The sequence below is a fragment of the Topomyia yanbarensis genome, chromosome 3, assembly GCF_030247195.1.
Source record: "Topomyia yanbarensis strain Yona2022 chromosome 3, ASM3024719v1, whole genome shotgun sequence".
NCBI lineage: Eukaryota > Metazoa > Arthropoda > Insecta > Diptera > Culicidae > Topomyia > Topomyia yanbarensis.
This window is the reverse complement of record NC_080672.1, coordinates 422,280,779-422,307,678: the sequence shown is the minus strand read 5'-3', so window position 1 is coordinate 422,307,678 and position 26,900 is coordinate 422,280,779. Positions and strand designations below refer to the sequence as shown.

The 26,900-nt window shown below is 40.4% G+C and overlaps 2 protein-coding genes across 3 annotated transcripts in view; one reads left to right on the top strand and one right to left on the bottom strand.

Moving 5' to 3' along the window:
• LOC131693953 (ribonuclease P protein subunit p25-like protein) overlaps positions 1 to 26,900 on the top strand; it is a 139,099-nt gene that overhangs the window by 89,271 nt on the left and 22,928 nt on the right. The window contains exon 2 of one of the 2 annotated variants that reach the window (XM_058982251.1): positions 11,963 to 11,998. The exons of the other annotated variant lie outside the window; for it this stretch is intronic. The gene's annotated coding sequence lies outside the window, so the exon portion shown is untranslated. The remainder of the gene's footprint in view (positions 1 to 11,962; positions 11,999 to 26,900) is intronic. 2 annotated transcript variants of the gene reach the window in all.
• LOC131693951 (aromatic-L-amino-acid decarboxylase) lies at positions 25 to 25,873 on the bottom strand. Its single transcript, XM_058982247.1, has 9 exons — positions 25,678 to 25,873; positions 12,993 to 13,402; positions 11,816 to 11,886; positions 11,475 to 11,711; positions 1,475 to 1,786; positions 1,022 to 1,415; positions 714 to 963; positions 562 to 651; positions 25 to 499 (listed from the first exon to the last, which is right to left on the bottom strand). The coding sequence occupies exons 2-9, from the start codon at positions 13,357 to 13,359 to the stop codon at positions 307 to 309; spliced, it is 1,914 nt and encodes a 637-aa protein (XP_058838230.1). The 5' UTR covers positions 13,360 to 13,402; positions 25,678 to 25,873; the 3' UTR covers positions 25 to 306.

Below are 26,900 nucleotides of genomic sequence, written 5' to 3'. Positions count from 1 at the left end.
AAAAGTGCCTGTTTCCCTCGTTGATTTTCTGGATTCCAAACATCAAGTCGATGGAATTTGTTTATTTGCTTACATTGGTATATTTGGAATCTGAATAGGAGCGAGATAGAGAGTCAGGAATAAATATTTTAATATGCTTCCAACAATGTGCTAAATTTAGATCGATTGCACGTTTCAGTTTTAATTAGAGAATTCACTTTGATCGAGGGTGGGTAGTTACGTATTAGTACTTTTGGTTCTGTCATTGCGTTCAAGTTTTGGTACACAGAGATTTTTTATCCAACTACAACGAAGCTCTGATTTTCCTTACTTAGATGCTCCATTGCCACTTCCTGGGCTTGGTGATGTACCTCGTCGTCGTACCATAATTGGAGATCGTTTGGGGGACTTTGCCAAAACAAAGCCGTTTTCACCTTCCGGTGAAGGAGAGGAGCCACCACCAGTCGCCGAATTTCTGCGAGAAGCGGTCAATCTTACCATTGTGTCCAAGTGCCGGAATCTGCAAGCAAACGCACTCGAAGTTATATTCACAGAGAATTATACCTGCGCTATGAGAATTACCTCAAGGGCATATCATTCTTCGGACCATCATCGGAGTTCGCAAATAGGAATGCCAGTGGCCAGCTAATCCAAGAAGCCGATCCAGGTGTTCTGAAATTCAATCAAGTGTACCATTAGCGTATCTTTCCTGGTAAAACGATAGAGTGACTCACTTTGGCGAATTGACGGTAACCACCGTACCATCGGTCGAAGGTGACGTCAATTCATTGGAAATTCTGGGCGTTTGTGCTTTATTTATTGCTGGATTATAGATCTTCGGGTCGCTAACCATACGTACGAAGAACGACCGTTTCTGAGCCAACGTGTGTGTCTTGCGGCGATCCACAATCTCGGTTACCTCATCCGCCTGCTCCTTCTCGAGAATTTCCGCAGCGAAATCTGTGATTACATCCCAGGCGTAGTCTACAATAAGCATTAAAAACAATTTAACGTGTAACAGATCGGACTTACGATGACCTACCAATATCTTCAACGGTTGCATTCTGAGCCACTGCACAAAATCTTATAACGTATCGTTCATTCACCGAAGCCGGTACCATATGAATCTTCCCGGAAGCATTAATACAGCTGAGTAATTTTTCATTGAGCCGATCCGTACCCTTGAGTCGGAAACAAACCAGTCCCAGTTTGACATCGTTGCACACTTCGAAGCGGCTATCCTTCAGTACTAACTTCTCGAATCGCTTAGCCAAATCGATGTGATGTCGGATGTAGTTCTGCAAACCGACGAGCCCGTAGCTACGAAGCACGAACCAGAGCTTCAACGATCGAAATCGTCTACTCAAGGGAACTCCCCAGTGACGGTAGTCGATCGCTGAATCCGAGTATCCATGTTTTAAGTACAATGGGTCAACCTAGAAAAGAATGCCTCGTCAGAATATGCGGTTGTAATGGAAATCAGATCCAAACATACCACCAGAGCTGAAGTAAGTCGAATTTTATCGCGAACCCACAACGTGGAACAGTCAAAGTTCGTCAACAGCCACTTGTTCGGGTTGGTGTTGAACGAGTCGGCATATTCGATACCTTTCAGAAGATACTTCAGCTCCGGACAGATGAATGCATTCCCGGCATATGCAGCGTCCACGTGCATCCAAACGTTTGGGAAACGTTGCAGGGCTTCTCCAATCTCGGAAATGTTATCGAATGCACAAGATCCGGTGGTCCCCAGCGTCGTGGATAGGAAAAACGGAATCAGCCCTTGTTGTTCGTCTTCTTCCATGGCCTGAAATTGGAAATGGGTTTTCGGTAGAAGTTTTTATGCCTGGGAAAGTTGATATTCCTAATTTATTTTAGGTCACTGTATAACAATAGCAAATGAGAATATTGTACTACACCAACCAGCACAATTAGCGACACCAGTTTGCTATGGTTGCGTTTATTCAAGATGTCTTAAGTCGCCCCTTGTATTTTGTTGAATCGGCAGTGATTTCTTCAATATTGTTTTGATATTACAATGTAGATTTGGGTACCGAATCTCTCAACAGAGAACCGTTATTTCTGCTCACGCTCGCGGTAACAAAAAACAAAATTCTCCGATTTTTCATGTACATTGTACTGCCACCTGGTGGTCGTGTCCTCCAGGGAATCGTTAATAAATATAAGAAGACTTTATGCAGCGTCAATAAATATAAGTAGGCTTTGACAGCTATATCAGTTCGTTTACAGCACTGCCCATGATCGCACCGTTTTCTATGAGATTTCCTATCTTTATGGGACTGATTTGCGATCATGGGCAGAGCAGCCATGACAACTACGTGCGAATTGTAATTTGTAATTACCGCCGATTCTATCCTGGAGCGAAGAAGTTCGTTATCGTGGCACACTTTGTATCGTCCGATATCCTGGAGAAAGGTGAGAACACCGCACGTACCGGGAGGTGCAGAAAGCGCTAAAGCGGAACATGACAGGCAAGGTGGCGAAATCCTCCCGCGCCTTGGGCCGGGAGCTCGGTGCGACCGACCAGACGATAAAAAAGTATTTGGCCACCATGAACATTGCCATGAGGAATCGAAATTTGAAGTCGGTCGTGTCTGAAAGGCAGTAGCGTTAAGAATGTCTTTTTTGCGAAGCGCAACTTGGTTGTGATCATGGACGACGAGGCGTACCTAACGCTTGACGACAATGATTGGCGAGGGACCGACTATTTTATGTCCCCAAAGAAAAAGGTAAATAGCGCCGTAAAGTACACTTCCTACACGAAGATCCCAAAGAAGGTCTTCTTATGGCTGACAGTGAGAAGATGATGTACTGGACCTCATTTTGTGGCAACTGGTACATCTCGAACTGCGGCCCGAAAGTCAAACTCAAAGCGGCACCGGACGAAGTTGACAAGCACGTTTTGCCTATTGGCTCTTCCTGTCGCAAACGCGTACAGAATGATTTCGTCTGAAGCGGTACACGTCATGGCCGGGATCATTCCCATTCTGGCCGAGGACGTGGAATCCTACCAACGGAGGAATACACGAAATGTAAGGAGACTGATCTAAAGCGAACTCATTAGCTAAGTGGCAGCAAGAGTAGGAAAACGCGGAGAAAGGATGGTGAACCCACCAACTCATCCCAAATGTGTGAACAAACCGGGGCTGGGAAATATTCCGCCGCAGGGGAGCTCTCCGCCGGAGAACACTAGATCCACTGCCGGGAACTAGATCGAGTAGACCCGGAATCGCTAGACAAACCTTGGCTGGTCCATTAAATAGGCTAGGTCCACCGGCGGGACCAGATTGCTAAATGGTCCAATAAAGCGGGTATCGGTGTCGGAAAAAATTCCTCCGTCGGGGAACTCTCAGTCGGAGTAGGGTGGGTTCACCGCCGAGGATTATCCCAGTAGATAGTGGTAAGGCTAAATGGATAATGAAATCAGCAAATCAGCTAAATGGCTCACTGAGACGAGAGCTAAATGGCGACGTAATAGATGGAAACGAAAAGCAAGAGAAGAGTCGAGAGCTAAATGGCTCAAAAGTCGACCCAGTTCATGGATCAAGTGAGGCTCCGACATAACCGCGGAAAAATCGTGGAGGTGCGAAGAAAGTATAACGACCCCTACGAAGTAATACCTTGTTGTAGTTCCGTGGGGAAGAAGGGCGAAAACAGAGTGAGGAGTGTTTTAGTCGTTAGGTACGAAAGTGAGTCGTGAGTCCCACACAGTACCAATTTACTACAGGTCAGGCTTTTGAAGCTTTTTCAACCTTACTATAATGCAATGAGGTATATATAGGTGTGGCAGAACACACGGTTTGCTAGTGTTGGCAACCAAAAATATGTAAACAATCCATAAGCACAACGGTTCGACGTCATAGCGTGTCGAGCTCAGGATCGCTTCACGGTACATATATGCATACGCTTGAAGTTGGCTGAAAGCCTTCATGTATCAACCAGTAAATTGCTCAAGGAAGCACTATATTGAGAGTGGGCGAATTACCCAATAATAACAAAAGGCCTCATGATAGCCGTAATAACTCATCGACGCTCGTGTCCCAAGCTGCATTAATTGCACAATTCCTACGGTGGTCTAAGCTTCCACCAGGGACGAGACTCCAGGTAACTGGTGAAATTTATGATAGTAAGTTACTTGGCAAGGACCATGAGGAAATGCGAAGAAAGCAATTATCGTCTAGAAGGGACGATAGTAATAAAACTCTCAGACGGTTGCCAAATAATACAGCATTGTGTACGTAGGCGATCCCGGCGAGGCGCAAGTACCGCCACGAAGGCCGTAAAAGAAAAAAATAATAATAAAGTGATCTAGCGACGGTCCTGAGAAAAAATCCAACGTAAAGGTATCCGGCCTAGACCGATACCAAATAGATAATTTTACCCGAGCCGAAAGACATAGAATTGATTTGTTTACCAGCGCAAAGGGTTTAGGATTTGAATTGTTTACCCACCCTAAAACAGTCTAGAAGGCAGGAACATAATTTGCCGGCCGTACCGAATGGACGGCGGAAGGGAATAAAAAACACATCACGGTAGGAGTGAGCGAAAAGGGTGGATAGCTAGAACTAAGTAGGTAGGTGAATAGTTAGATTAGGAATTTGTATATATAGTTTTAAGAATATGAAATTAAATCAGTCGTTCAGTCGCTTTTTCCCATAGCAGGTGTTTAGTCGTTTTTCTTTCTAAGTAGAAACCGATGACACGTTTTTTTCCTTTGTAGTGATTCGCAGTTAAAGAGGTCCCTACCAGCGCCCAGCAGACGTCAATCAAACCAACAGAGGAGTTGGTAGTGAAGTATACTTTATCATATAATCTATTTCTTTTTCTCCTTTCCAAGGTACAACCCGCTAGGAAAACCGTAGTCATCATAAGTCGTACTTCCGGCTTATGACCTGCTAGATTTCCCTCCGGGTAAAAGAAACTTTAAAAACCAAAATAAAATAAATTCTTTATCAAATCCATTAAGGAAGCAAGTGCGAAGCTCAGTAACACGTCGTTGCTAAGCTAGAACCAAGTCGGTTCTAAATCCCAACGACATAGCGGTTACACGATTCAATGGGAGCGGAACGACCGCTATGACGAAAGCAAGTCGATTTATACTGTGATCACTCACACCACTCATGTAAGATTCATCTTACGAATACCAAAGTGCCATCTTCGCCAGACCTGTATATACGACATTGACTATAATGTGGATCCACTCCATACAAAAGCTGGACAAAACCTCAAAAGTAGTTCTAAATTACTGAAAATATCATCTAAGGGTAATTTTGGTGCGCTGATCTCGATTATGATTAAATTAGGACGCTAAAATGAAAATTAAACAACCTAAGGTGCTATGCTATATTTCACCCTAAGGAGGAATTTTTTTTGGTAAAAAGTAGTGCTTTCGCATAGGCCTGCTAAGCCTACTTCTGCTCGAACGGGACATCACGTTTGATCAGTCGTTTGATTGAAACACATAGTGTGTTTTAGTTTTAAGGGATTTGCGTCAAGCCGGTGCTAATCTATTCCGACAATGTGTTAGTGTCGGTTTCTGATGAGGCGAAGCCGAAACGCAACATAGTAGGGAGTCTAAGGTGGTTCTAAAAGTTTTTTTTTAATTTGGAAAAAGAGAATTTTATTAACTTTTCAAAACGGATACTTCGTAAGTGAACATGGGAAAGAAAAAATGATGTAATTTTATACATTTGTTTGTAGATCTTCAGTCCAATCTGATTACCATCGTAAAAATCATCGCTTCATAGCTCTTTAAGAGATAATCCTAATATCTTGAGGTGTTTGATATAATGCCTTAAATTCTAGTTTTATTTGTTTATTTATTCATAGCTATCGTCAAAGCTATTAAAATATTCAGGTCAGGTTTATTTGATTTTGATGAAGATCTCAAATCATGCCCTACTATGCTCTAATGCATGCTGCAGCTAAGCCGCTCAGTATTTTTCCATTGATTTTCAATTCCAATGATGATATGAATATCTCTCCTTATGATTCTAACTTGGTTTTTCGTGCAAAAATATCCCGAGAAAACTTTCCCTCCCCAATGTTGTGGGGTTTGACGGTATTGCAAACATCATCAGGCATATTGCGTGCATCAGCGCTAAAGAACAACTGCTTTAAGAAGATGGTTATTGCATTACGCCTCGATAGTGGTGCATCGAGGAGACCGAGAGGGCTTATGCACCTTTTTTATGTTCTATGTTTCTTCATACTCTGCACCTGCGCATACAAACGCTCAATCACTGGTCTGTGCGCGGTGATGTGGCCGACTGGCGGGTCGACGTGGATTGACTTTTGCTGTGTGCCGTGTTTGCAAATATTGTTCCACAATTTGATGGCGGTATTCGTGGACGGTCTCACAGTGGGAGTCATTGTGCGTCCATTTATCGGTAGAATTCCTGGCCAGCATAGCATGATGGAAGTCTAACAGCATGCAATTGTTAATGGTAAATATACAATATTTGCTGAATTTAGACGAGTTTGATTGCATGTTACATGTGTTTTTCTATTCTACTTCGCTAGTCTGTTTCTTTTGTACATCTATTAGTTTGCTTTTCTATTATTGATGTATGCCAAAATAGTATCGGTCAATGTATACACTTATAATCAAGCTATTTACATGTTTTTTTCTTTATTCGGCATGTTATGATTCCTTTTATTAGTATATCTACTATACGCTATCTATACTCATATAGGTACAAACGCTCGGGGCCTTCGTGATAACACAAACCTGGCCACAAACGCGACCATTCAATTGCAATAATCCACACATACTTTCGCACGCGATTTCGCCTACATGAAAAAAAAACCCCGGTAGTTAAGTCAACGTAGCATCTTTAAACTCCCAAACGCGGTCTCAAACATTAACCCACCACTCGCGCGATCATGAAACCAACGACATGAAACGGTCACGTCCGAAAGTCTTACCTTGGTCCTAGCAGTCTGGACTAATGTCTTCAGTTGAACCAGTCAAAAAAGTGACGCTCATATTCACTAAACAATACGTTCCATGGTGACATGACCTGGAACTCTAGTGATATAGGGAAACGGACTCTCTTCTACCATCAGTACCATACACTAAGAATTAAGCATCAGTCACGGTTCGCGCGCGATCAAACAAGAAGACACACTACATCATTATAAAATCGAAATTATACACGCGAAGTCACATACACGTGACAAACACGTTAATATACAAATGCTTGAGCCCTTCGCGACCATCCACGGCACCTACACCCGCGATCTCGTAAACATAATAACATGAATGTCTCAACTCCTATAGATTTTCAAACGCGGTCTTAAGCGTGAACCTAAAAACTCCCGGGGTCGCACGATCATGAATCGGTCACCTCCGGATGTTTCTACCCTTGATATCAACAGACTAGGTCCATGCCTTCAATTGGATCAATTAAAAAATGAAAGCTTTCATATCCACTGGACACCACGTTACATGGCGACATGACCGAGGACTCGAGTGATATGGGGTAACTTACTCCCTGTCAGAATGTGAATTGTACACCAAAAACTAACTATCAGAATGATGGTCCGCGTGACCATCCAAGAACGCACGCGTATATAGGAATGGCCACATGGTTACAAAATCCAGTCTTGTCCACGCGAAGTCACATGAACGCGAGCACACGTGACAAACACGTTAACATACGAACGTTTAAGTCCTTCGCGATGAACCACGCACAGCTACGTTCGCGCAAACTTAATAACACCCCGGTAATAAGGAGGACGTTTTAGCAGGAGAAGTTTCAAACGCTGTCTCAAACGTGAACCTACAAACGTCCGTTTTCGCGCGCTCATGAATCGGTCACGTCTGGAAACCATTACCATTCCGAGAACCTAGCTCTACAGCTCCAGTAGGACAACACTCGAAAAAAAACCTTATCTGAAAGTACAACTCCTTGAGAATGTTTTCCCAATTTTTTATAGAGATCTGAGAAATAGATCGAAAGTTGCAGCGCTTCCAAGTGCGCTTCGTCTACCAAGAGCAGTGGTAATTTGAAATTTTAAACTCGATTATCTCGAAATGTCGTTTTACTAAAAATGGTTTTTCCGTGATCACGATTGCCGAAAAACTACTCAATCAATTTTCTTATTTTTTTCAATTGATCGTAATTAATTTCTCTTATACTTTATCGATTCATTTTTTATTCATAAATTTTTGTTTCATGGATAAGAATTTTTTAATTCAATTTTTAGAGCTTAAAACAGCGATTTTTTACTAAAAACGTTCTCGAATGCAGGAAAAAAATTATTATTTATTCAAATAATCCTTAAGATACGAGGAATACTCACATACTAATGGATTTTTTTAAGTTTTTGGATTTTAGATGATCTATTGGTCTCTAATCGTGATCACCGCAAGCCTCTTAAATAAAAAAAGTTTCGGGGAAAAAGCCATAACTCCACCAATTATCAATTTATTTTTATAAATGCTTGTTTATTTTACTGAAAAATTTACTACCAAAATATTATAAGTTTGATGTAATGAAATCATTGCTTTATTCATTGACGTAAATTCAAACTTTCTTGACATTTTTATCACTAAAAGATATGTAACCCCTTAATCAAGAATCCAATTGAAAAGAGTTTATGTCGTTAAACAAATATTCCATATTTTTTTGTTTTCTTGTTTATTACTGAGGAAGAATCAGAGAAAGAAATAACCACCACAACATTATGTATTGAATTTTACAGAATAATTTATTTATTTTTATATATAACATTTGTCTTAAAACTATCTTCATTTTGTATTATTTCTATTCAAGGAAAATATTTTTGGTTCATCTTCTGAATTAGAATACCTTTTCGTCTCTAATTTACCCTCAGGAATGGGCACAAAACTATGGAACTTTTGAGTTCCAGATATTGTTTTAACGTTATTATACAGTTCTTAGAGTGACAATAGTCTAATAAAAATCTATCTCGGCATTCAAAAGGCAAACAGAGATGAACAGCAGCAATCATCATTAAGATTGATGCTAATCTTCGACAGGTTTTCAGTGGTGATCTTGCGTGGCTTAATTTTTGCCGGTTGTCACGGTAAAGATAGATACGTCTACCTTTATCAGGACACATGTTAGTGAACTCGGGTGATTCGTAATTATTCTGCCTAAGCTCGACCCTCATTAACAGAAGGTAAAGATTAAGCCCGTACGATATTAAGCCTGTTCTTATGACCCTGCCACTTCTAGTTTTCCGATCTGTTTACTTCACATCCTTGCTCTCACTTGAGTACTATGGCTCTAAGTTTCATATCTTTCCCTACCCAGTAATCTCTAGCCAATTGAATGTCGTTAAAACGTAAAAAAGAAAATGTGACTAACATCCTGCACATACACCTACGTTCGCTATAATCCTACACCCGCGATATCGTTAACATGAAAATACCCCAGTGATTCAGTGAACGTATTAGCACGTATAAATTGACCAATGCGGTCTTGAGCGCGAACCTCCAAACGCCCGCGTGCGCGTGATCAGCATCCGTCACGTCAAGAAGTTCCTACCCTCGACTCTAGCATCCAATAAAAAAAACAATGCTCATACCCACTAGACAACATTCCATGGTGACATGACCGGGAAACCTAGTGATATGAGGAAACTCACTCTCCTGTAGTATCTGAACCGTACATTAAAAATTAAGTATCAGATACACGGTCAGTGCGCTTATTCACGAAAACACGCGAATATTCTAATGGCCATACGGTTATAAAATCGAATTCATAATCGTGAAGTTACATACTCGCCAGCACAGGCGACATAAAAAAGACCACCGGATCTAACACGTCAACATACAACTGCTCGAGCCTTCGCGATGATACACGCGATCGTGAAGTCCCTGCGCCCGCACAGCAACCTTTGCACTCAATATAGATTTAGCAGGAGCGGATAGGAGAAGAAAATTCACGTAATAAATAGTTCGTATATCTTTATAACTCGTACCAGATGAAGTTTGGTAAGGGTTCGAGGAGAGACAGCGAGTTGGTCGTGGTGGCTCTCGTTACGAACGGATCATATCATCGAGTGCTATGACGAGCTCAAACTAATAAACATTGCAAACAAATCGAGAAAGGTTGAGCGAAAAAATCTGTATGGCCTTTGCTTGAATAAGTACGAGCACAGTTTTCTCACCGTGACGATTTGATTCTTAGTGCAGAACTGTCAAGAATGCCATCATCACCTTTTGCACAAGGTAGAGTGGAATGTTTATAAATAGGCAGATAAGCTCTCGAACATTTGTGTTGCACGCACTTATTTGTGATGGTTTATATATGCTAATCACAGCATGCTGTGCGTTTAACTGCCACATTTTTTGCCATATATACTTTTTGGTACGGTTTGAATTCTTCGTTTGAAGGTTTTGGACACAGTTGGGTGAAAAGAAAGTAATCTCCAATTAAGAAAAATAAATCAATTTCAATACGTGATTTAGCCAATAGAGCGGGATCGTGTTAATGGATACTGTTAATCTGCTTGGTAATCCGTGCAGTGCAGTAACTACGCAATCATGCTTGCTTGGTTCGAACCACGGACTCATCGCAAGCCAAGATTGATTGATTTTGTTTTTGACAATGGTACGAATTTTCTAGGGACCAGTCAAAAAACTGGTGGCCAGTGGTGCAAAGTCGCAAATTCAGTTGACTGGGGGCATTCACCGAAACCAGCATTCAGTTTCAACGCCTCCCTATTTTATTAACTTTCAAGCTGACTGAAGTTTCATACAGAATCGAATGCCATCGGTTTAGTAGAAATTGTAGCATTTATTTGAACGAATTGAAGGCAAACGCAGAAGGGAGCATTTCATACATTTTCGAGCATAAGTGAGCTGCGTAATCTATTGCCATTTTCATTGAAAAACTCCGGAGCAGTGGATTGCACTGGTATTGCGCTTTCTAACAGAAATGGGAATGAGTCACGTCCAGTGGCCTGCTCTTCTGCCAGAAAATGCAACCCCCGTGCAATCCACTGGCCCGGGTTTTTAACGAAAACGGTATATGTCTAGGGAATTCCACTCAGAGTTAACACAGAAACTAAATTGAACCAAAAGTAACTGAATGAACGCGCTGCATCGAACGAATATTGGACGAGGTAAACAACTGAAACAATCCCTTCAGCTTGGCAGTCAGTATTTATGAGCTATGTGCGTCTGTGGGTTGAATCAGCTGACTAAGTGCAAGAACGAAATGGACGTTAAATTACGCCTTGTCTTCTCACGTGGGATGTGTACAGGAGCGACTTGTTTGGTCGGTAAAGGCAGTTTTCGTGGCGCTGTAGCGCGGTTTTCTTAGAGTTATCGACTATTTATCAAGAATCACTCTGTTCTATCATTAGATGTATACTTGGAATATCGATAAAAAATTGGGTATTTCATGGATTTTGGTAATCAGAAAATCAGTTCCAATAATGCTGTAATATTTCTAATAAAGCATACCTATCCTGGCTAAATTAGCTACCAATCTCACCTTAATCAACGTATCCGCCCGCAGCGAACACCTCTCGTCCGGCTCCAGGATTCGCAACTTAACGAAACAGATCATAGCAGCCTTTTCGACGCAACTGTGCGCCTCCTTCGAGCAGTAGGCCATCAGCTTGGACAGCAGATGTCCTTCCTCGACGAATGGATGCTGATGTTTGAGATACTTGATGGCCTGTGCCCGGGCAGCCAGCAGTGTCACCAGTACGCACTCCGATGCGGACGTCTGAGGTCGGGGCGATTTGTGGGAGATGATAGAGAAGATGATGATCGCTTAATATAATTAGTTTCGCAATTTGACGAATAATAACCGCGAGAAAATTACTGTACCTGAATGACACCACCACCCTTGCTGCCTGGTTTCAGGGCGAGGAACTCATCCGGCAGACCTATGGCTTTGCCTGTAGATTAAAATAAGAACGGTCATTAATGGGGACATTTTTTGTTTCTTTTTTTCTTCGCAGGACGATACAACAGCTTTAAACTATCCTTGAAGGTGCTGAAAGTTAGCGGGTAAGTTGAGTTAATTGATAAACTAATTGCTTCAGAGCAGGGTTTTAGTGGTCGTTACGATAATTGTATTAGAAATAATTTATTACAGTTGCTTGGCAGTCCTGGGGCTGCTCTTAACTACTCCCGGTCTGATGCACCGTGGTTTTTTTGTTCTGCTTATGGCATCTTCGTTTTTGAATGTTCATAGGCTACTAAGCATTTACCAAAATCCACATATGCTATTTGACGTGAAGGTGAGAATATATGGAAGCCAGGAACGCACGCTTGTTGCTAGGCACCGACTCGCTTGTTTACATTGAGAAAAAAATGGAATTCGAAGTGAAAATTCAAACGCACAAATGAGAGTTTTCGGACATTTTCCTCCGGTCATCTGCACAGTGGCAGAAAATTTGAAGTTTTATTTGTAAAAGATTAAAGTTTTGCGGGTGTTTTTTCAGTGGTGTGTGATTGAAATGCATTTGAAAAAGTGTCAAATCAATGTAGTAGGTACCAAAAATCGATTCTGATTAATATTTACCAATACTAACGATATACAGTCAAGTTGATTTTTTACGCGGGGAATTCATATACTGCGTAAACAAAACCGTCCGAAATGTTGATCCGTTGGCTTAAAACCCCACGAAACGAAATACTACTATGAAAAACCACGCATTTATTGAATTTAAGCTGATTGCAGTGCTATAAATCATCTACGTTGGCTTGCCTCTTTGTGGGTGGATCCAGAAAAACAAACTTCGATTTAGTTTATTTTTAAAGCTGTTAACGTGTTTGTTTTTAGAATTATTTACTCCGAGTCATACTCGTTGTTTTATTTGGGTTATGCAGACCGGCAACTTTTCATTGAGCGATTCATACTATATCGTAACACGACGTCATTCTCAATAAATATGTTTTGAACGTTTATCATTAGGAATTGTTGATTTTAGTATTGCGAAAATTTTTAAAATGATATAATTGGGCTATATTTAGTGATAAAGAGACAACAATAACTTACCCAACCAATCCAGCACGATCGTCTCCAGCTCGGTACAGGCGGGACTGGCCGCCCACGAGAAGCCAATGCAGCCGATGCCATCACTCAGCATATCACCCAGTATCGAGGGAAACGAATTTCCCGACGGGAAGTACGCATGAAACCGCGGGTGCTGCCAGTGTGTTACCCCCGGCATGATTTTACTCTCCACGTCGAGCATAATTTTTTCCCACGGTTCCGGATTTTCGGGCGCCTCATCCGGTAGCAGATGGCGCAGATAGCCTGGTTCCACGCTGGGCGTGACACGTCGCTGCTCCAACGTTTCCAAATAATTGCAGATGTATTCGACCATTTCCGTACCGCGGCGTCGAAACTCCTTGCTGTCCATATTCGGTAAACGGTTTTTGCCTGGATGGTGTTACGTACGTTTCCTTTATTTGGTTATCGGTGGCGAATAGACGAGAAAGAGAATATTTATGTGTAAGTCGTGGAATACCGGTGAAAATAGAGTCATGATTCAGTCCGGACCGAGCGTTATTTACACACTCCAAAATAGATGGGGGATGGTTTTAATTACTTTTCCATCAATACCCCACCAGACTCATCGCAAACTGGATTGCATTGTAGATCCGGTATGTGGTAAATTGCGAACTTGAAACAGCAATTATCACTGCACTTTTGCGTAGGATGAAATGCGTTTTTAAGAATTGAGTCAGTCATATGTGTTTGAGCGGAAGTCAAATCTTTCTTTGCTTCACTCAGACGGCTCGTATTTCTCCCTTTTGAAATAGACAGTGAAAACATAATGGTTTAAAATGAGCAAGCTTACTCATAATGAGTTTGTGGTAACAAACCACGCGCTTCCATTCAACTGTAGGTTGGTGGAGACGTAGGTTGCTGAATGGTTGTGATAACTGAGTTGCATGAAATATTTCAAAGTGAAATATCCGTACTTTATAACTAGTTTACTGTACCGCAGACAAGGAAGTTTGAAACATGAGATAATGTTTAATTTTATTTCAGTACATTTTGAGTCTGTTTGAGTACAGTTTTGGTTCATACCTTCATGTCGTATCGGCACAAGAAAACAATATTGGTGGACTAGAGAAGCAAATGTAATTTGAGTTTTACAGTAACCAGTGTGGTTATTTCCCTAACATTAACAAAATGAATTTTCCATTATTTTTTTCCTCTGAACTGTGGCTTTAAATGATAATTTACTAAATATGTTTTTGTTCGACAGTAACAAATTGTTACATAAAGTTCTATCTACTGGATTAATAATACATCGAACGTAGTAGAAGCTGAAATTACCGTAATATTTATTGTTCTATGATTGTACTATTGTTCATGTCTATTCGTTATAATAGCTTGATCGCAAAACTAATTACGATATTTGAAGTTTGTGGATATTAGGGTGGGCTATTTGTTATATGGAATAATGTAATCATAACGACATTAACCGAGCACACCACTTTTTTGGTTCCATTTGTGGTCCCAAATATGTGTGCAAAATGTGGGGTCGATTGGTTTTGACCTGGCGTAGCGCATTGGGTTTGAAATTTGGGTGGAAATTAGTATGGGAAAACCTACTTCTTTGCATTTTCAATTCTACAGACTACAATTCTTCCTATAGTATGCCAACAATTAGATAGAAGTTTAGCAGTGGTGTAGTAAGAAAAATTTTCCGGGTGAGAGGGGGATTATGGAAATTTTTTAGAGAACAGAAAAAATGTTGACGGCGCCGATGGTGGCGCGACCGCCACCCACCCCAGTTGGTCTGGGTTCAATCCCAGTCGAGGTCGTAGAGATTTTTCAGTGGTGAGAAAAATCTGAGGTCACGCCTTTCTTCGGAAGGGAAGTAAAGCCGTTGGTCTCCGGTCCATGAGTTGATGGGTCGATATCCAGTCCAGATAGTGGGAGTCGGTGTTTGGCCTCGTAGCGGAAATAGGCCGACGTAAAATAAACAAAATTGGAAGAAAAAATTTTTGAAAACACCCTGAGCAAGAAAAAATTGTACAAAAACCCGCAACTCAGGGAACTGGTTTGGAAAGCCAATCGACCCGCTAAAACAACTACTCTTGCCTGGAACCTGATTCCTCCCGGGAACTACGGCATTACTTCGGGGAGAGATTTTTTAATGTGTACAGCACACACACCAATCCAATAACTTAGTAGTTAGTTGTTTTTGGTTCACAACGTGGCAATTCCTGTATGACAGTAGGAAAGCTAGCTGTGGGTCAAGAATCAATCTCCGGTGATGTTTACGCCGACCGAGAGTTCCCCGGAGAAAGAAGTTCTCCCGGTACCGATTCTTCTTTGGTTTTCGCTATATTTCTCTCGGACAAACTGGTGCTGTGGTCGGTCAGGCGATTCCGGGTGGAGCGAGGCGTCTGGTTCGCTGGCACCCCGGTGACCCAAACCTGGTGCTCTGTCGCTGTTTACTCGTCTAGTCCCCGGCGGTGGATCTAGCGTACTCCGGCGGAGAGTTTCCCGGCGATGATTGCTCGTTGTTCATTTTCGCAGTAAGGCGGATATGATCTGCGTCACCACTCTGTTGACCGTGTTCCACGTGTTTACGTCGCTTGTCATTCTCTAAGACGACAAAATCCGAATTGATATCCGGTGTCTTCCCGACGTTCTCACACTCCATTGCATAACAGAGCCGCTGAAGTAGCCGTGGCCCGACAGGAGCTGTGTCTGGTGGAAGTTCATCCTTCCGTGCATTCTATTGACCCACGTCGACAGGTTTGGGGTGAGCCTGGTGAGGGAAGGTGGACCTACCCCTCTCCGTATTGTCCCATTCCTGCTACCACGTCGTTATCGAATCGATTCTCGCCATCTCACATTTCTGGTGTTGTGGACGATATTATTAAGCACGCGCTCGCGATTTGTACGGCTATCAGCCGGAACGTTCAGTTCAGCTTTTCGCTGTTTCGCTTGGTTTTCAGCGCCGTACCCTAGGCAGGAACCTCATTTCGCAGTATTAATGACGAAACACTAGGTAGCAGACGTTTCGTGCTGCTTCCCGGCCGGCCAACGTTTGGTATGATTTCTTGCTATTGTGTTCGTTGCCTTCGCCGAGCTTTCGTAGGCGTAGTCGACGTGGTTGTTAAAGTTCAACCGGTCGTCGATTATCACTCCCAATTGGGGATCATCCATAAATGACGTAGCATTATATGGGGAAGGGGGGAGTTTTGCATTTTGTGATGATGTGTGACGACGGGGGTGTAGGGGGTCATGTCAGGCTACGTAGCTTTTTTAAAGGGGAATAACTAACATCGTTCTTTATCTTTTTAAAAAAAATTACGGGAGCAGGGGGATAGTTACCGTCAAGCTACTTAATTACCAGAGAGGGTATTTAGAGGTTTGTGACGAAATACTACGATGGGAGAGGGGATGTTAAAAATTACTCAAAAATGCTACGTCATTTATGGATGGTCCCTTGCGCCAGAGCACGCTTCGATGCAATCACGTGCCCTTCGAGGTCGATTTTCATCCGCTTTGCAGTTGCTGACCAACAACACCTTCGTCTTGTGGTGAGCTCTCTGCAGGTTGACCCCGTCCATGCAGTTGTCGATCGCGTCTATTGTCTCTGTCACCGACTCCTCCACTATGTCTCACCTATCACTATTAGTGACACGTCGTATCAAGACCCTATCGTACATCCCGTTTCAAAGAGTTGGACCGTGAATGGAGCCCTCTGCTCTGGAAGTACCTCTTATGATCTAACATACACGGAAAACCCCGCGATCACAAAATTAAAATATTGCAGTTGTTGATTTTTGTCTTAGCTGTTTCAACTAAAAATTGCTAATGCAACTAAGTGTTTTGTTGATTTTCGAACCACCAGTTAGTTGAAAAAAATTGTTGTTTTCGAGAGCTGTCAGTTGCCTGGCAATAAAGACAAAAATTGAATTGCAAAGTAAACCATTTCATTAGCTGAAAAGTATGTCAGTTTGCTCGCTATATTTATTTTCATAGAAGGAGTGTGGTTCGAAGAATTATAAGTCAGTTGTATTACATCGAACTGAATTTCCCAAGACTATTTTGATGAATTAATTTAGTGAGGTAAATGTATATGTAAATTTATCGAAACATATATGTGTATAATTCATTTGGCAGATATTATTTTCTATCATGCAACAATCCGGGCAGGCATTAAAAATTAAGATTGGGTGATCCAGCCGACATGAACAAATTATTAACATTATTCAGCTTTTTGTTGGTGGCTGCGTTCCCAAATGCGCACTCCACTTTGACAAGTCGTCCGTCCAATGTCAATTTTGACAAATCATCAGTCGTGTCAATTTTGACAAGCCCTTCCATCAGTTTCAATTTTCACAACACGGTAGGCGTTGATTTTTGTTCTCGTCTCAAACGTTAAACATCAAAATAAAATTTCGGTTGTTTTTCCGTTAAAAATACAATTTGGGTATGTTTGCGAAATCGGCTTACAAAAATTGGACAACTAGCCACGCGTAATACGGTGATCCGGTTGATCGCGTCTTATAAAATTGGCAGATTGTGGAAAACCAATGATCAGCGACATTAGATTTAGACGAAACTAATGAGCCGGCTGAATTGCAACCGATTTCGTTTGTTAACGTTGCAGCTGTCATTATCCATTATGCTAAGAGGTTATTTTTTATCGCATTTTTCGTTGCGTTAGATGGTAAATTTTACTACAAATGTTGTTTAAAAAACGCGCATATCTAAATAAACTTTGCTAAGATATTACATGGTCAGAAGATTAGTGCTTTTCCGAATTTACACCGAGTTTCATTGCTTTATTACTGGTCATATCGTACGTGATTAATTCTGGTAAGAGCAGAGGCTCGAATCCCTAAATTCTGGTTCTAATTAGTATTCGTATTAGTAGTTTTTGATATAGGCCGAATGAAGCATCGATCGCTGGTCATTCTGAAGGGAGATTAATAATGAGAAAAGATCTTTAAAAAGTTCAAAATTTCAGTTTTGCAGTTCAGGTCAGGTCAAAACGAGCTTACGTTTGATGATATTGAGAGTCGCTATAATGGAACCATGCCGATTTTCCATATTTATTGTCCGAGCCAGCAGCTCCTTGATTGGCGCCTCCAGCTCCTGCTCCTCACATTTTTAGACCAAAAGCACATCGTATACTTTCGCAATCAGTGCTCTGATCGGTTCGGAGATTTCCTTCAGCAAAGATCCCAACGAATGGAGAAATTCTTTGTTTTCTCTAGCCAACACCCAGATTACTGTTGACCTAATCGAACGAACAGGTTAGTTCGGTAATTCCTTTTCTAACAATAATCGGCTTTCTAATAAGGTTGTTGTCGTTCCGAATAAAATTCTCATTTCCGCTTTCGGCAACTAACTTCAGGAAGGCTGCCAATTCGAGCATTTTCTTATCCTCTTCGGGATGAGTGTTGACACCAGCAGGCAGAGTCGAAGGTAATTCAAAATGTTTCTGTATCGAAACTGTAAGGAAGCCTCACTTTTCCAGTACCTGGCCGATCGATAATCGTCAAAGTTTTCCATTCGGACTTCATAGAAATACATTCAACCACACCCTTGAAGCACAATCCATTTAGGTTCATGAGTAGTTGTGAAAGGATTTTTGGGCTGTTCCTTCTCGGTTCTTGTTTGCAGTTGTCAAATGATAGAATTGACTTATAATTGAGATGTTCTTTCTTGGAAACGCCATACAAATAGGTAGTCATCCTTTCTTTCAACTGAGCATTTTCTCCACAGATAATCAGCAGCAAATACCAAGACGGAACAGAATAATCTTAAAACGCATTTGATTGGAATACGGGACGAACCGTCCTCTGTCAGTCATGACCGTGTCATTTTCCGCCTTGGGCAGTATGGTTTCGCCAATAGCCTTTGTTTGCTCCCTCCATTCGAAAACCGCGTGAGCCAAGCCTGACTTCCCTTGACAATGATTCGTCTAAAGATGAGATGGAGCTCGATAATAAACGACTTCTCCGCTGAAACTATACCGGTGCTCTGCAACCGGGTTTGTTATGATCACAAATTTTGACGTTTATCGTTTCAGACGAGAACAAAATTCAACGCCTCCCGTGTTGTCAAAATTGACACGACTGATGATTTGTCAAAATTGACATTGGACGGACGACTTGTCAAAGTGGAGTGCGCATTTGGGAACGCAGCCACCAACAAAAAGCTGAATATGACGTCTGTAACTCATAATATCGTGAGAGGTATTATTGGTGCTAGAAGAAAGGATGCACTGTAAGTACAATTGTGTTCCAATTGATCTTAAAACCTTTACTAAGTCCGCTCATTTGAACACATTAGTTAGAACAGTTTCTGTTATCTCTATTCAACACATTAGCTCAAATAGTAAGATGAATAAAAGCGCGTTTTACTTTTTGCTTCGCTCAAACGCGATTATTTTACTTTCTCCGGGTCAGTATACAACTTCTTAGAAATGAAGTATACTGCCGCTAGAAGCATAATTGTCCCATGTGTATAGGGATTCCCATAGCACATGGGACAATTATGCTTCTAGCGGCAGTATGGTTGTTAATAGGTATCAACTACTTTGCTTCGTTTCTAAGAAGTAGCAATCCAATCTCTGTACGCCGAATTATCAGCGAAATTGACATCTTTACTAATGAGATGAATAAGGGCCCGTCTACCATATGTGGACGATATTATCGTAAATGTAACACAAAAAAAATAAAATTTCTTTATCAACCGAATTATTTCTTTCGATCTGCTGTTATTAATTTTCAAAGCTCGGCAATCCTAACTCGAGCATGAAAAGTCGTCGCAAAGAAAAATTTGTACGACTTAAGCAGATGTTTGGTATACATTTTCTTTAGGCTGCATAAATCTCGTGGCAATGTATTTATTACAGGAGAACTCTGGATGAAATTCTAATAGGCTTTTCGATTGATGGTGCACCGGTGTAGTAAAGTGCACTGGTGTTGCACTTTTTAGCAGAAGTGCAGAAAACTGGGTATGTTCCATTGCCACTTCTGCTAGAAAGTGCAAAACCAGTGCAATCCACTACACCGGTGCACTGCCATTGAAAACAGCATAAGAGTCATATGTAACATTGAGAGTTTCTCATTGCTTACTTTCCCTTCTGATTATTACTCGGTCGCTTCAACATTTACCTTTTAAATCATTGTTATGTTCTAGTAAAAACCATCGGCTTTCGATACATATTGGAAAATTGGTGGTAAATTTTATAGTGACGTCGTAATCATTTAAAGAAAAAGTAAATGAAGGAAATTTGCATAGGAGAATTTCTTTTAACCTAAGTTCTATCAAAATTTTTCTCCGCGACGAACTCCTAAGTTAATGTTATGATTACGCAGATTTGAAAATCATTCACGCTGATACGAAAGGCAATCAGCATATGTACTAGGACTCAACGTAACGATAAAATGAACTGGGCTCACATTTTGCGGAAGTGGCTTTGGCTACCACATCAAAAAAAGCATTCAGTTGGTGATCCGCCAGTATTAGCGAAACTAAACAGTCCTCATTTATCCATAACAAAGAATTCGCATCGCCGAAAACCTCTACTTACCTGCTTAATGTTTAAAAAGGAGCAATAACTAAATTTTTATCGATAAGGAGAGACGCCAAAGAAAAATACGATACGAAAGTGATAAAATTTTAATATGAAATAAATTATTACTGTTAAATTAGCATGAAATGTCGTAGAAAATTAACATAATGAATAAAAATAAACAAAGCAGCATAATCAGCATAACATATTGACCTTTCTATTCCCGTTGAAAAAGAAAAGGCGCCGAATTATTTGGTGATGAAAACAAAATATTTCGCACTACAAAAATCGATTGAGGTTAGGTATTTCGTGATGAAAACAAATCAATTTCGTTTGACTTGAGTTTGCATCTGTTGTTGTAAATGAGCTGTCAGAAATCTTAATTGCAATTCTTGCAGCACAAGATCTCTATGTACTGCTATCATTATGATGGGAAAGGAAAGGGCAGCGTTCGCAGCGTTATGGCGTTTTCGCTTGAACCCGAAACTGAGTCAGGTTCTAACCCCAACTGCTGTCACCCGGTCAAACCATTCGGAATTTGATTCGGAATCCTGAATGGAATCAGTATGGATTCCAAATCAAATGCAACAACCGATTCTGAGTCGGAATCGGTTGTTGCATTTGATTTGGAATCCATAATGACTCCATTCAGAAATCCGAACCGGTTCCAGAATGAGTTTAACTAGACAGTTCATACATTTTGACAGCAGTTGGGGTTAGAAACTGACTCAGTTTCGCTTCAAGCAAAAACGACATTAGTTTAGTGTACAGTAGAGTCCCGTACGTATAGAGGAATGCGCACACATACTGAATAAAATTGTGTTACTATTCTGTTTCTGGTAACCCGAATATTTTTTTATAACCTTGAGGACCATGTAGATAAAATAAAATCATACGAAGTGAAACAAAATAGTTATTTTTTCGTGGTTTACTGGAATTTTCATATGAAGGCGGGTTGCGTCGAAAGAAAATATCGTAAAACACGAAAAATCAACTTTTTTCTAGACTCAGTATGAATTTATTTTGTACCATAGTCGATTCCAGTATTAATAATATTATGGTTGTTAAAGGGAATGGAATTATTTATGATTTTATGCTTTTTCTAGTGGACTGACTTCAATATTCAGTTTGTGCAGCTCCGAGCTAGTACCCGGGGCCGATTGGAACAAATACCTGCCACCCGGAGAATATTATGTACAGTGGTGATTCACTGGTTGGACACTTTTTAACTGGGCCGCTTTTTAGTTGGACCTCCGCTGGTTGGACCATTTTCCAACTAAAAAGCAACTGAACGCCAAAATCTTATGTCAAATTTATTTTAACAATCAATCTCACAATATTTAGAGATGTGAACAGATGCATTTACACTGCCAACATCTCTTTTGGAGAGTTTTTGACATTTGTCAGTCGGTCCAACTAGCGAATCAAATTCGTTAGTTGGACAAGGCTGTGGCCCAACCAGCGAATCACGACTGTATTTAATAAACAAAATAGCTCTTATCAGCGCTATCAAAACAGTCAAAATAAGTAAATTTGAAAATATTTTACTTCGCCAACTTTTATTTTCGATGGATCAAAAGTAGAATACACACAGACCCATTTGAAAACATCCGACCGATGCTCGTTCGTGATTGGATCCCGTTAATTTCATACATCGAGCCGCAAATCTTGAACAGAAAGAATTGTGATTTTTGTCGAATGCATTTATTCAACCTTGCCGGATGTACTCTTTTAAGAAGACTGCATATGAACACCGATAGGGAAGATGATAATTAACCGTGATATAAAGCCTTTATAGCCCTTATATATCGTATCCATCCAGAAAATGAGTACCATGGAAAAATGAGCCGCCTTCGTGAACTGCCAGGATTATTTAGCTTGTGCAACTCGGTGCTAGCACAGAGAACAGACGTCCATCTTCAGCATTCAACTTTTGTAAACTCCCTAACGTGTTAAGGTAGTTGGGATATCTCCACCAGGTGTGCTACTGTCGTCATTTTTTAGTGGCTGAGTTCGACTGAATTGACAGCGGTTTTACCTCTACCCAGTCAATCATTCTGAAACCGGTTCGGAATTCTGAGTGGATTCAGCATGAATTTAAGCTCAAATGCATCAACCGATTGAGTCGGAATCGGTTGTTTCCATTGAGCTGGAATTCATACTGAATCCATTAAGGATTCCGAACCGGTTCCGGAATAGGTTTGACGGTTAGTTGGGATAGTTGGTGTGGCGGCGCTACTGTTTTAACGTATATTATTTCTAATGTTTACACAAGTTTTTTAAACATATTTGTTCGATCATGGATGTCTGATCTCTGTGTTGCTAGTATGCTGGGTCAATTGGATTAAATATCTCCCACCCGAAGAATATTTTCTTTCGCAAACAAACTAGCCATTATCAGCATTATCAACCTATTCAGGAGCATTGAAATTTTAAAAATTTACATCCAACATGTAAAATCAAATTCACGAACAATAGAACATAGAGGACAGAAGTCAGCAGCATTCAACGATCTTTGATTCAAGCCATCACATATCAACGTTCAGGCCAACATCAAAGGTTCGTTACAGAACCACCATAATTATATTAGAGAATAATTTGCAAATTTCACAACATTGAAACAGTTATTACTAAAATTTGCGCGACATCGACCGCAATATCTAATGTTGGGGAGACTTCACCAAGATTTTATGGGGAGACATGACCAAGCGGCAATAAACTGAAGAAAGATAAGATTTTTTTGATATTTACTATGCTGTGGTACCTACTGTTAATGTTAATCACGTCACAAAAAATCCCACTTCAAATATCAGTCTATATATTTTAGTACTAGTAAACAAAGTTAGCAGTAATATGGCTGATTTCGTGACATGTGAACATGCAATGTAAGTAGTACAATTAGCAAAGCATAGCATAGCCAATACGACCACACTCATCATGGGTGGCTGATACAGTGAAATCTTTTTATACAATAGTATAATTCACTGCACAACTGGCCATGTCCTGACGTTCGCCAAAGGGAAGGGAATGTTAGTTGAATACCTACTTAAGAAGATACGGGGAACCCACGCAATCTCCATAGGTATTACGGATGTTAGATTTTGTTAGTAGGAAAGGAAAATAGGTTGAGGATTTGAATGATATTCAATATAATACGTATGTAATAAAAACAAGTATAAATTGGATTGATCTCACCAAATTTGCTTAGCTGAACTGCAACAGTTATATGTTTCAAGCAGTACCGTTCCGCCCCGCTTCTAGTATCAATCGTCAAAAACAAACTGCACAATTTCGAAAATCCTTCGGGTTACCGTGAACACAAAACTGATGGGCATTATTACGGTTTAATTTTGCTCGTTTTCACTCTTGCCAGAGCCTGCGTTATCTCGCTTCAATCCGTACAGAATTTGTTGTTCGAAGGAGTCTTCTGCAAAGCGTTAATAAGTTTGTATTGTAACTCCCAGATCGTTTTAAAACTTCGCTGGCAGTTGAATCGACCATCATTATCATTCATCGCAAAATCGCATGAAGTATTCGCCAGCAGGTATATCTTTTCTATCTACGTTTGGATCGAATAGTTCGAAGCTGGCTGGAGAGCTGCTTTTATATCGTAGGTGTATCTACTCCGTCGACAAAACACCATCTGCACTTCGCAAGCATAATTTTTTTTTTCAATTTCACGAAAAAGTTTTACGAATTCAAAACTTTTTTTTGGGACTATCAAATCAGGACACTTAAATTACCGAATTGACAAAATCTTGAATACATTTTTGAACATAATGATGTCACACTCTCCCTGGTAAACCCATGCAACGTAAGTAGTACAGTTGATCACAAAAAAGGAAATGCATTTAAAAAATCCAGATTTATGAAATGCAAGCCTTTTATAATTTTACTGGTACTTAAGGATCTCGTCAATATGGAAACAAAAGAATTACAGTATGTTTTATATCATTATTTTTGGTTCTGATTTTTCAAAATTCTCTTGGTTCATAACTTTTGAAAAAGTAAATAAAAAATTCTGCAAAAAATCATGTACACGCGCAATACCTTTGCACTTTATACCTCAATGACTTTGGAAGGATTGAAAACTTTTTTAGAGATTTATGCAGGTTTAGCTGAAAACCTGGTCAAGTCTCCCCATGTTCCCCTATTCCAACGTTTTCAGCAAATATTTAATCAAACAGTTTCTTACTGCAAAAAATCGATTCAAATTAATAACCAAGGGAAAATCCATATTTGACAACTGAGAGGCACTTTCCTACGTTTGTCAACGCAGAAGAGAAGGATTAGAGAGGAAATGCGAGAGTAACTCAGATATGTCGTTAGATTGGCGTGATTTACGGATCATGGGGATTTTTGTATAATTTGAACAACAAATCATTCTATTTGAGTGTGATCGTTGAATGGGGAAAAAATTGATACAAAGCAGATGCCGCTAACATTCGTCGGATTCTCCCGCTTCGTCAGATAAATTGTATTAGGTAATACCGAAAAAGCGACGGTGTAAACTATTTTGATAATAAAAACATCATATTTGTTTCGTTCAAGAAAAAAGCCTAATCATCGTTACGGTAATAAAGATCACTGAGACGCGATAAAAACCACAAAAATTACCAAATGAGAAATTAAGTTAGGTACCGCAAAACTGAACCATTGCGATACCCCTACAGCTCATTTCGGCATGTGTCACCGTTTTTATCAGTATCACAATCAATTTCACGTACCTATTTGGCGAAAAATCACTTCAACATTGTCGTCACTGTATCAGATTTATTGCAAAATCAGACTTTCTGGAAAACCAAAAAATGCTGCACTCCTGTTTTACTTGGTACCTACTGTGACAATAATCGATGTCCGGAAGGTCTTGTTTGAAGAATCGACTACAAAAAGATTTTCTAAAATAATTTCCATAGAGGAGAAATCTTTCAGTGTAAGGGTTTAGACTTATCAAATGAATGTATTTATAAAAAAAAGCAAATTCGAACTTGATCCGAAATTCACTTTTTGGTTACTGTCTCAACAAACGCCCTATTTCATATAATATTTTAAAATAGGATGCGACTTGAAATTAAATAAACCTTTTTTACATTAGAATTGTACGCAGTGTGATAAAAATTAGTACTGGCAAATTTATAACAATTTTCCAAAGTAAAAGCAACGGTTATCCACCTTATTTATCAGTTGCTTGTATTCCACGTTTATTTTTGAGATATCCAAGTGCTATTTTCTCACATACACCAATATTTGAAAGCTTAGAATTTTTCACAAAATCACCACCTTCCAAAATCCACAAACACTCTAATCTATTATCCTTTGCCCGTGTAGCCTTCGAGACTTAGCGATTCTAGCGACCGATCCGGACGGTACCCCGAGATCAACTGAGCTGCAAATTCATCTGCTAGCTAACTCCACATCCTAGTGCAAGCCTTCGAAGTCCTGCGAGCAACAGACAACGGCAGCATCCTCATCACCATCATCAACCCCGTCATCATTCAGTTATCATGCCCGACCGCATAAAAAAATTCCGTCATCGCGGCGTGTAGATTTCCATCCACCCACCCACTGCTAGAGAGATAACAGTACGGGAGCACGAGCACGATGGTTGGAAAGAGACGGCACAAACGACGTGCCGACATGCTCAACATTCTTGAGTGGTTTCTCGATTCGTTTGCTTGCGAATCCCGTTTGCACTATTAAACGTCGCCAGAAGGATTCAAATGATACCAAATATAGCATAACAGAGAACGATACAGCCTTATTACTATTCGGAAATGTTTTTAGTCTAGCGGATGTAAATGCTATACGTCATTCATTAACATTGGGTGAAAATATACATTTCAAGATCATTTTGCTTACAATATTGTTTAAAAATTCTTAAGAACTGTGATGGTTTAACAAGTAGATTCCGCCTTACAAGACCCCTAGACGTGGAATTTACACACAAAAGTAATGTTATAGTTCTCCATTTCGTATCGGAACTTGAAGGGTATTACGATCAAAAATTGGTCAAACAAGAATGTGTGTAAAACTTTCTATTAAATATCAAATCATGTTTCTTTTGCATATTCAATTCATACAAAATCAAGAAAAATTATTCATCCAAGCTTTCTTAATATCGAATGCGAGTTTCTGAGCATTTCGTTTGACACCTTACATCAAATTTCACATAACCTCCTTGGTCATAACACCAGTTTGTCTTGGACTGCATCTCGCTGACAACCATCTTTCGCATCTTCTTGAGGTTTCCCAGTCAGAAAGGGCAAGTTGCTGGCTAACGGGGGGCAATTTGCCAACTCGGATGCGCTAATTGCCCTTCAATTTGCCAGCAAATTGCAGGCAATTAGGGGGCTATTTCAAATGCAACATTTGGGCGATTTGCCGCCATCATTTTT

Coding starts and splice junctions, on each gene's coding strand:
- LOC131693951 (XM_058982247.1), bottom strand. CDS start 13,359: ATGGACAGCAAGGAGTTTCGACGCCGCGGTACGGAAATGGTCGAATAC. Junction 964..1,021: donor TGCAACCGTTGAAGATATTG/GTAGGTCATCGT, acceptor TGCTTATTGTAG/ACTACGCCTGGGATGTAATC. Junction 500..561: donor AAGAATGATATGCCCTTGAG/GTAATTCTCATA, acceptor GTTTGCTTGCAG/ATTCCGGCACTTGGACACAA.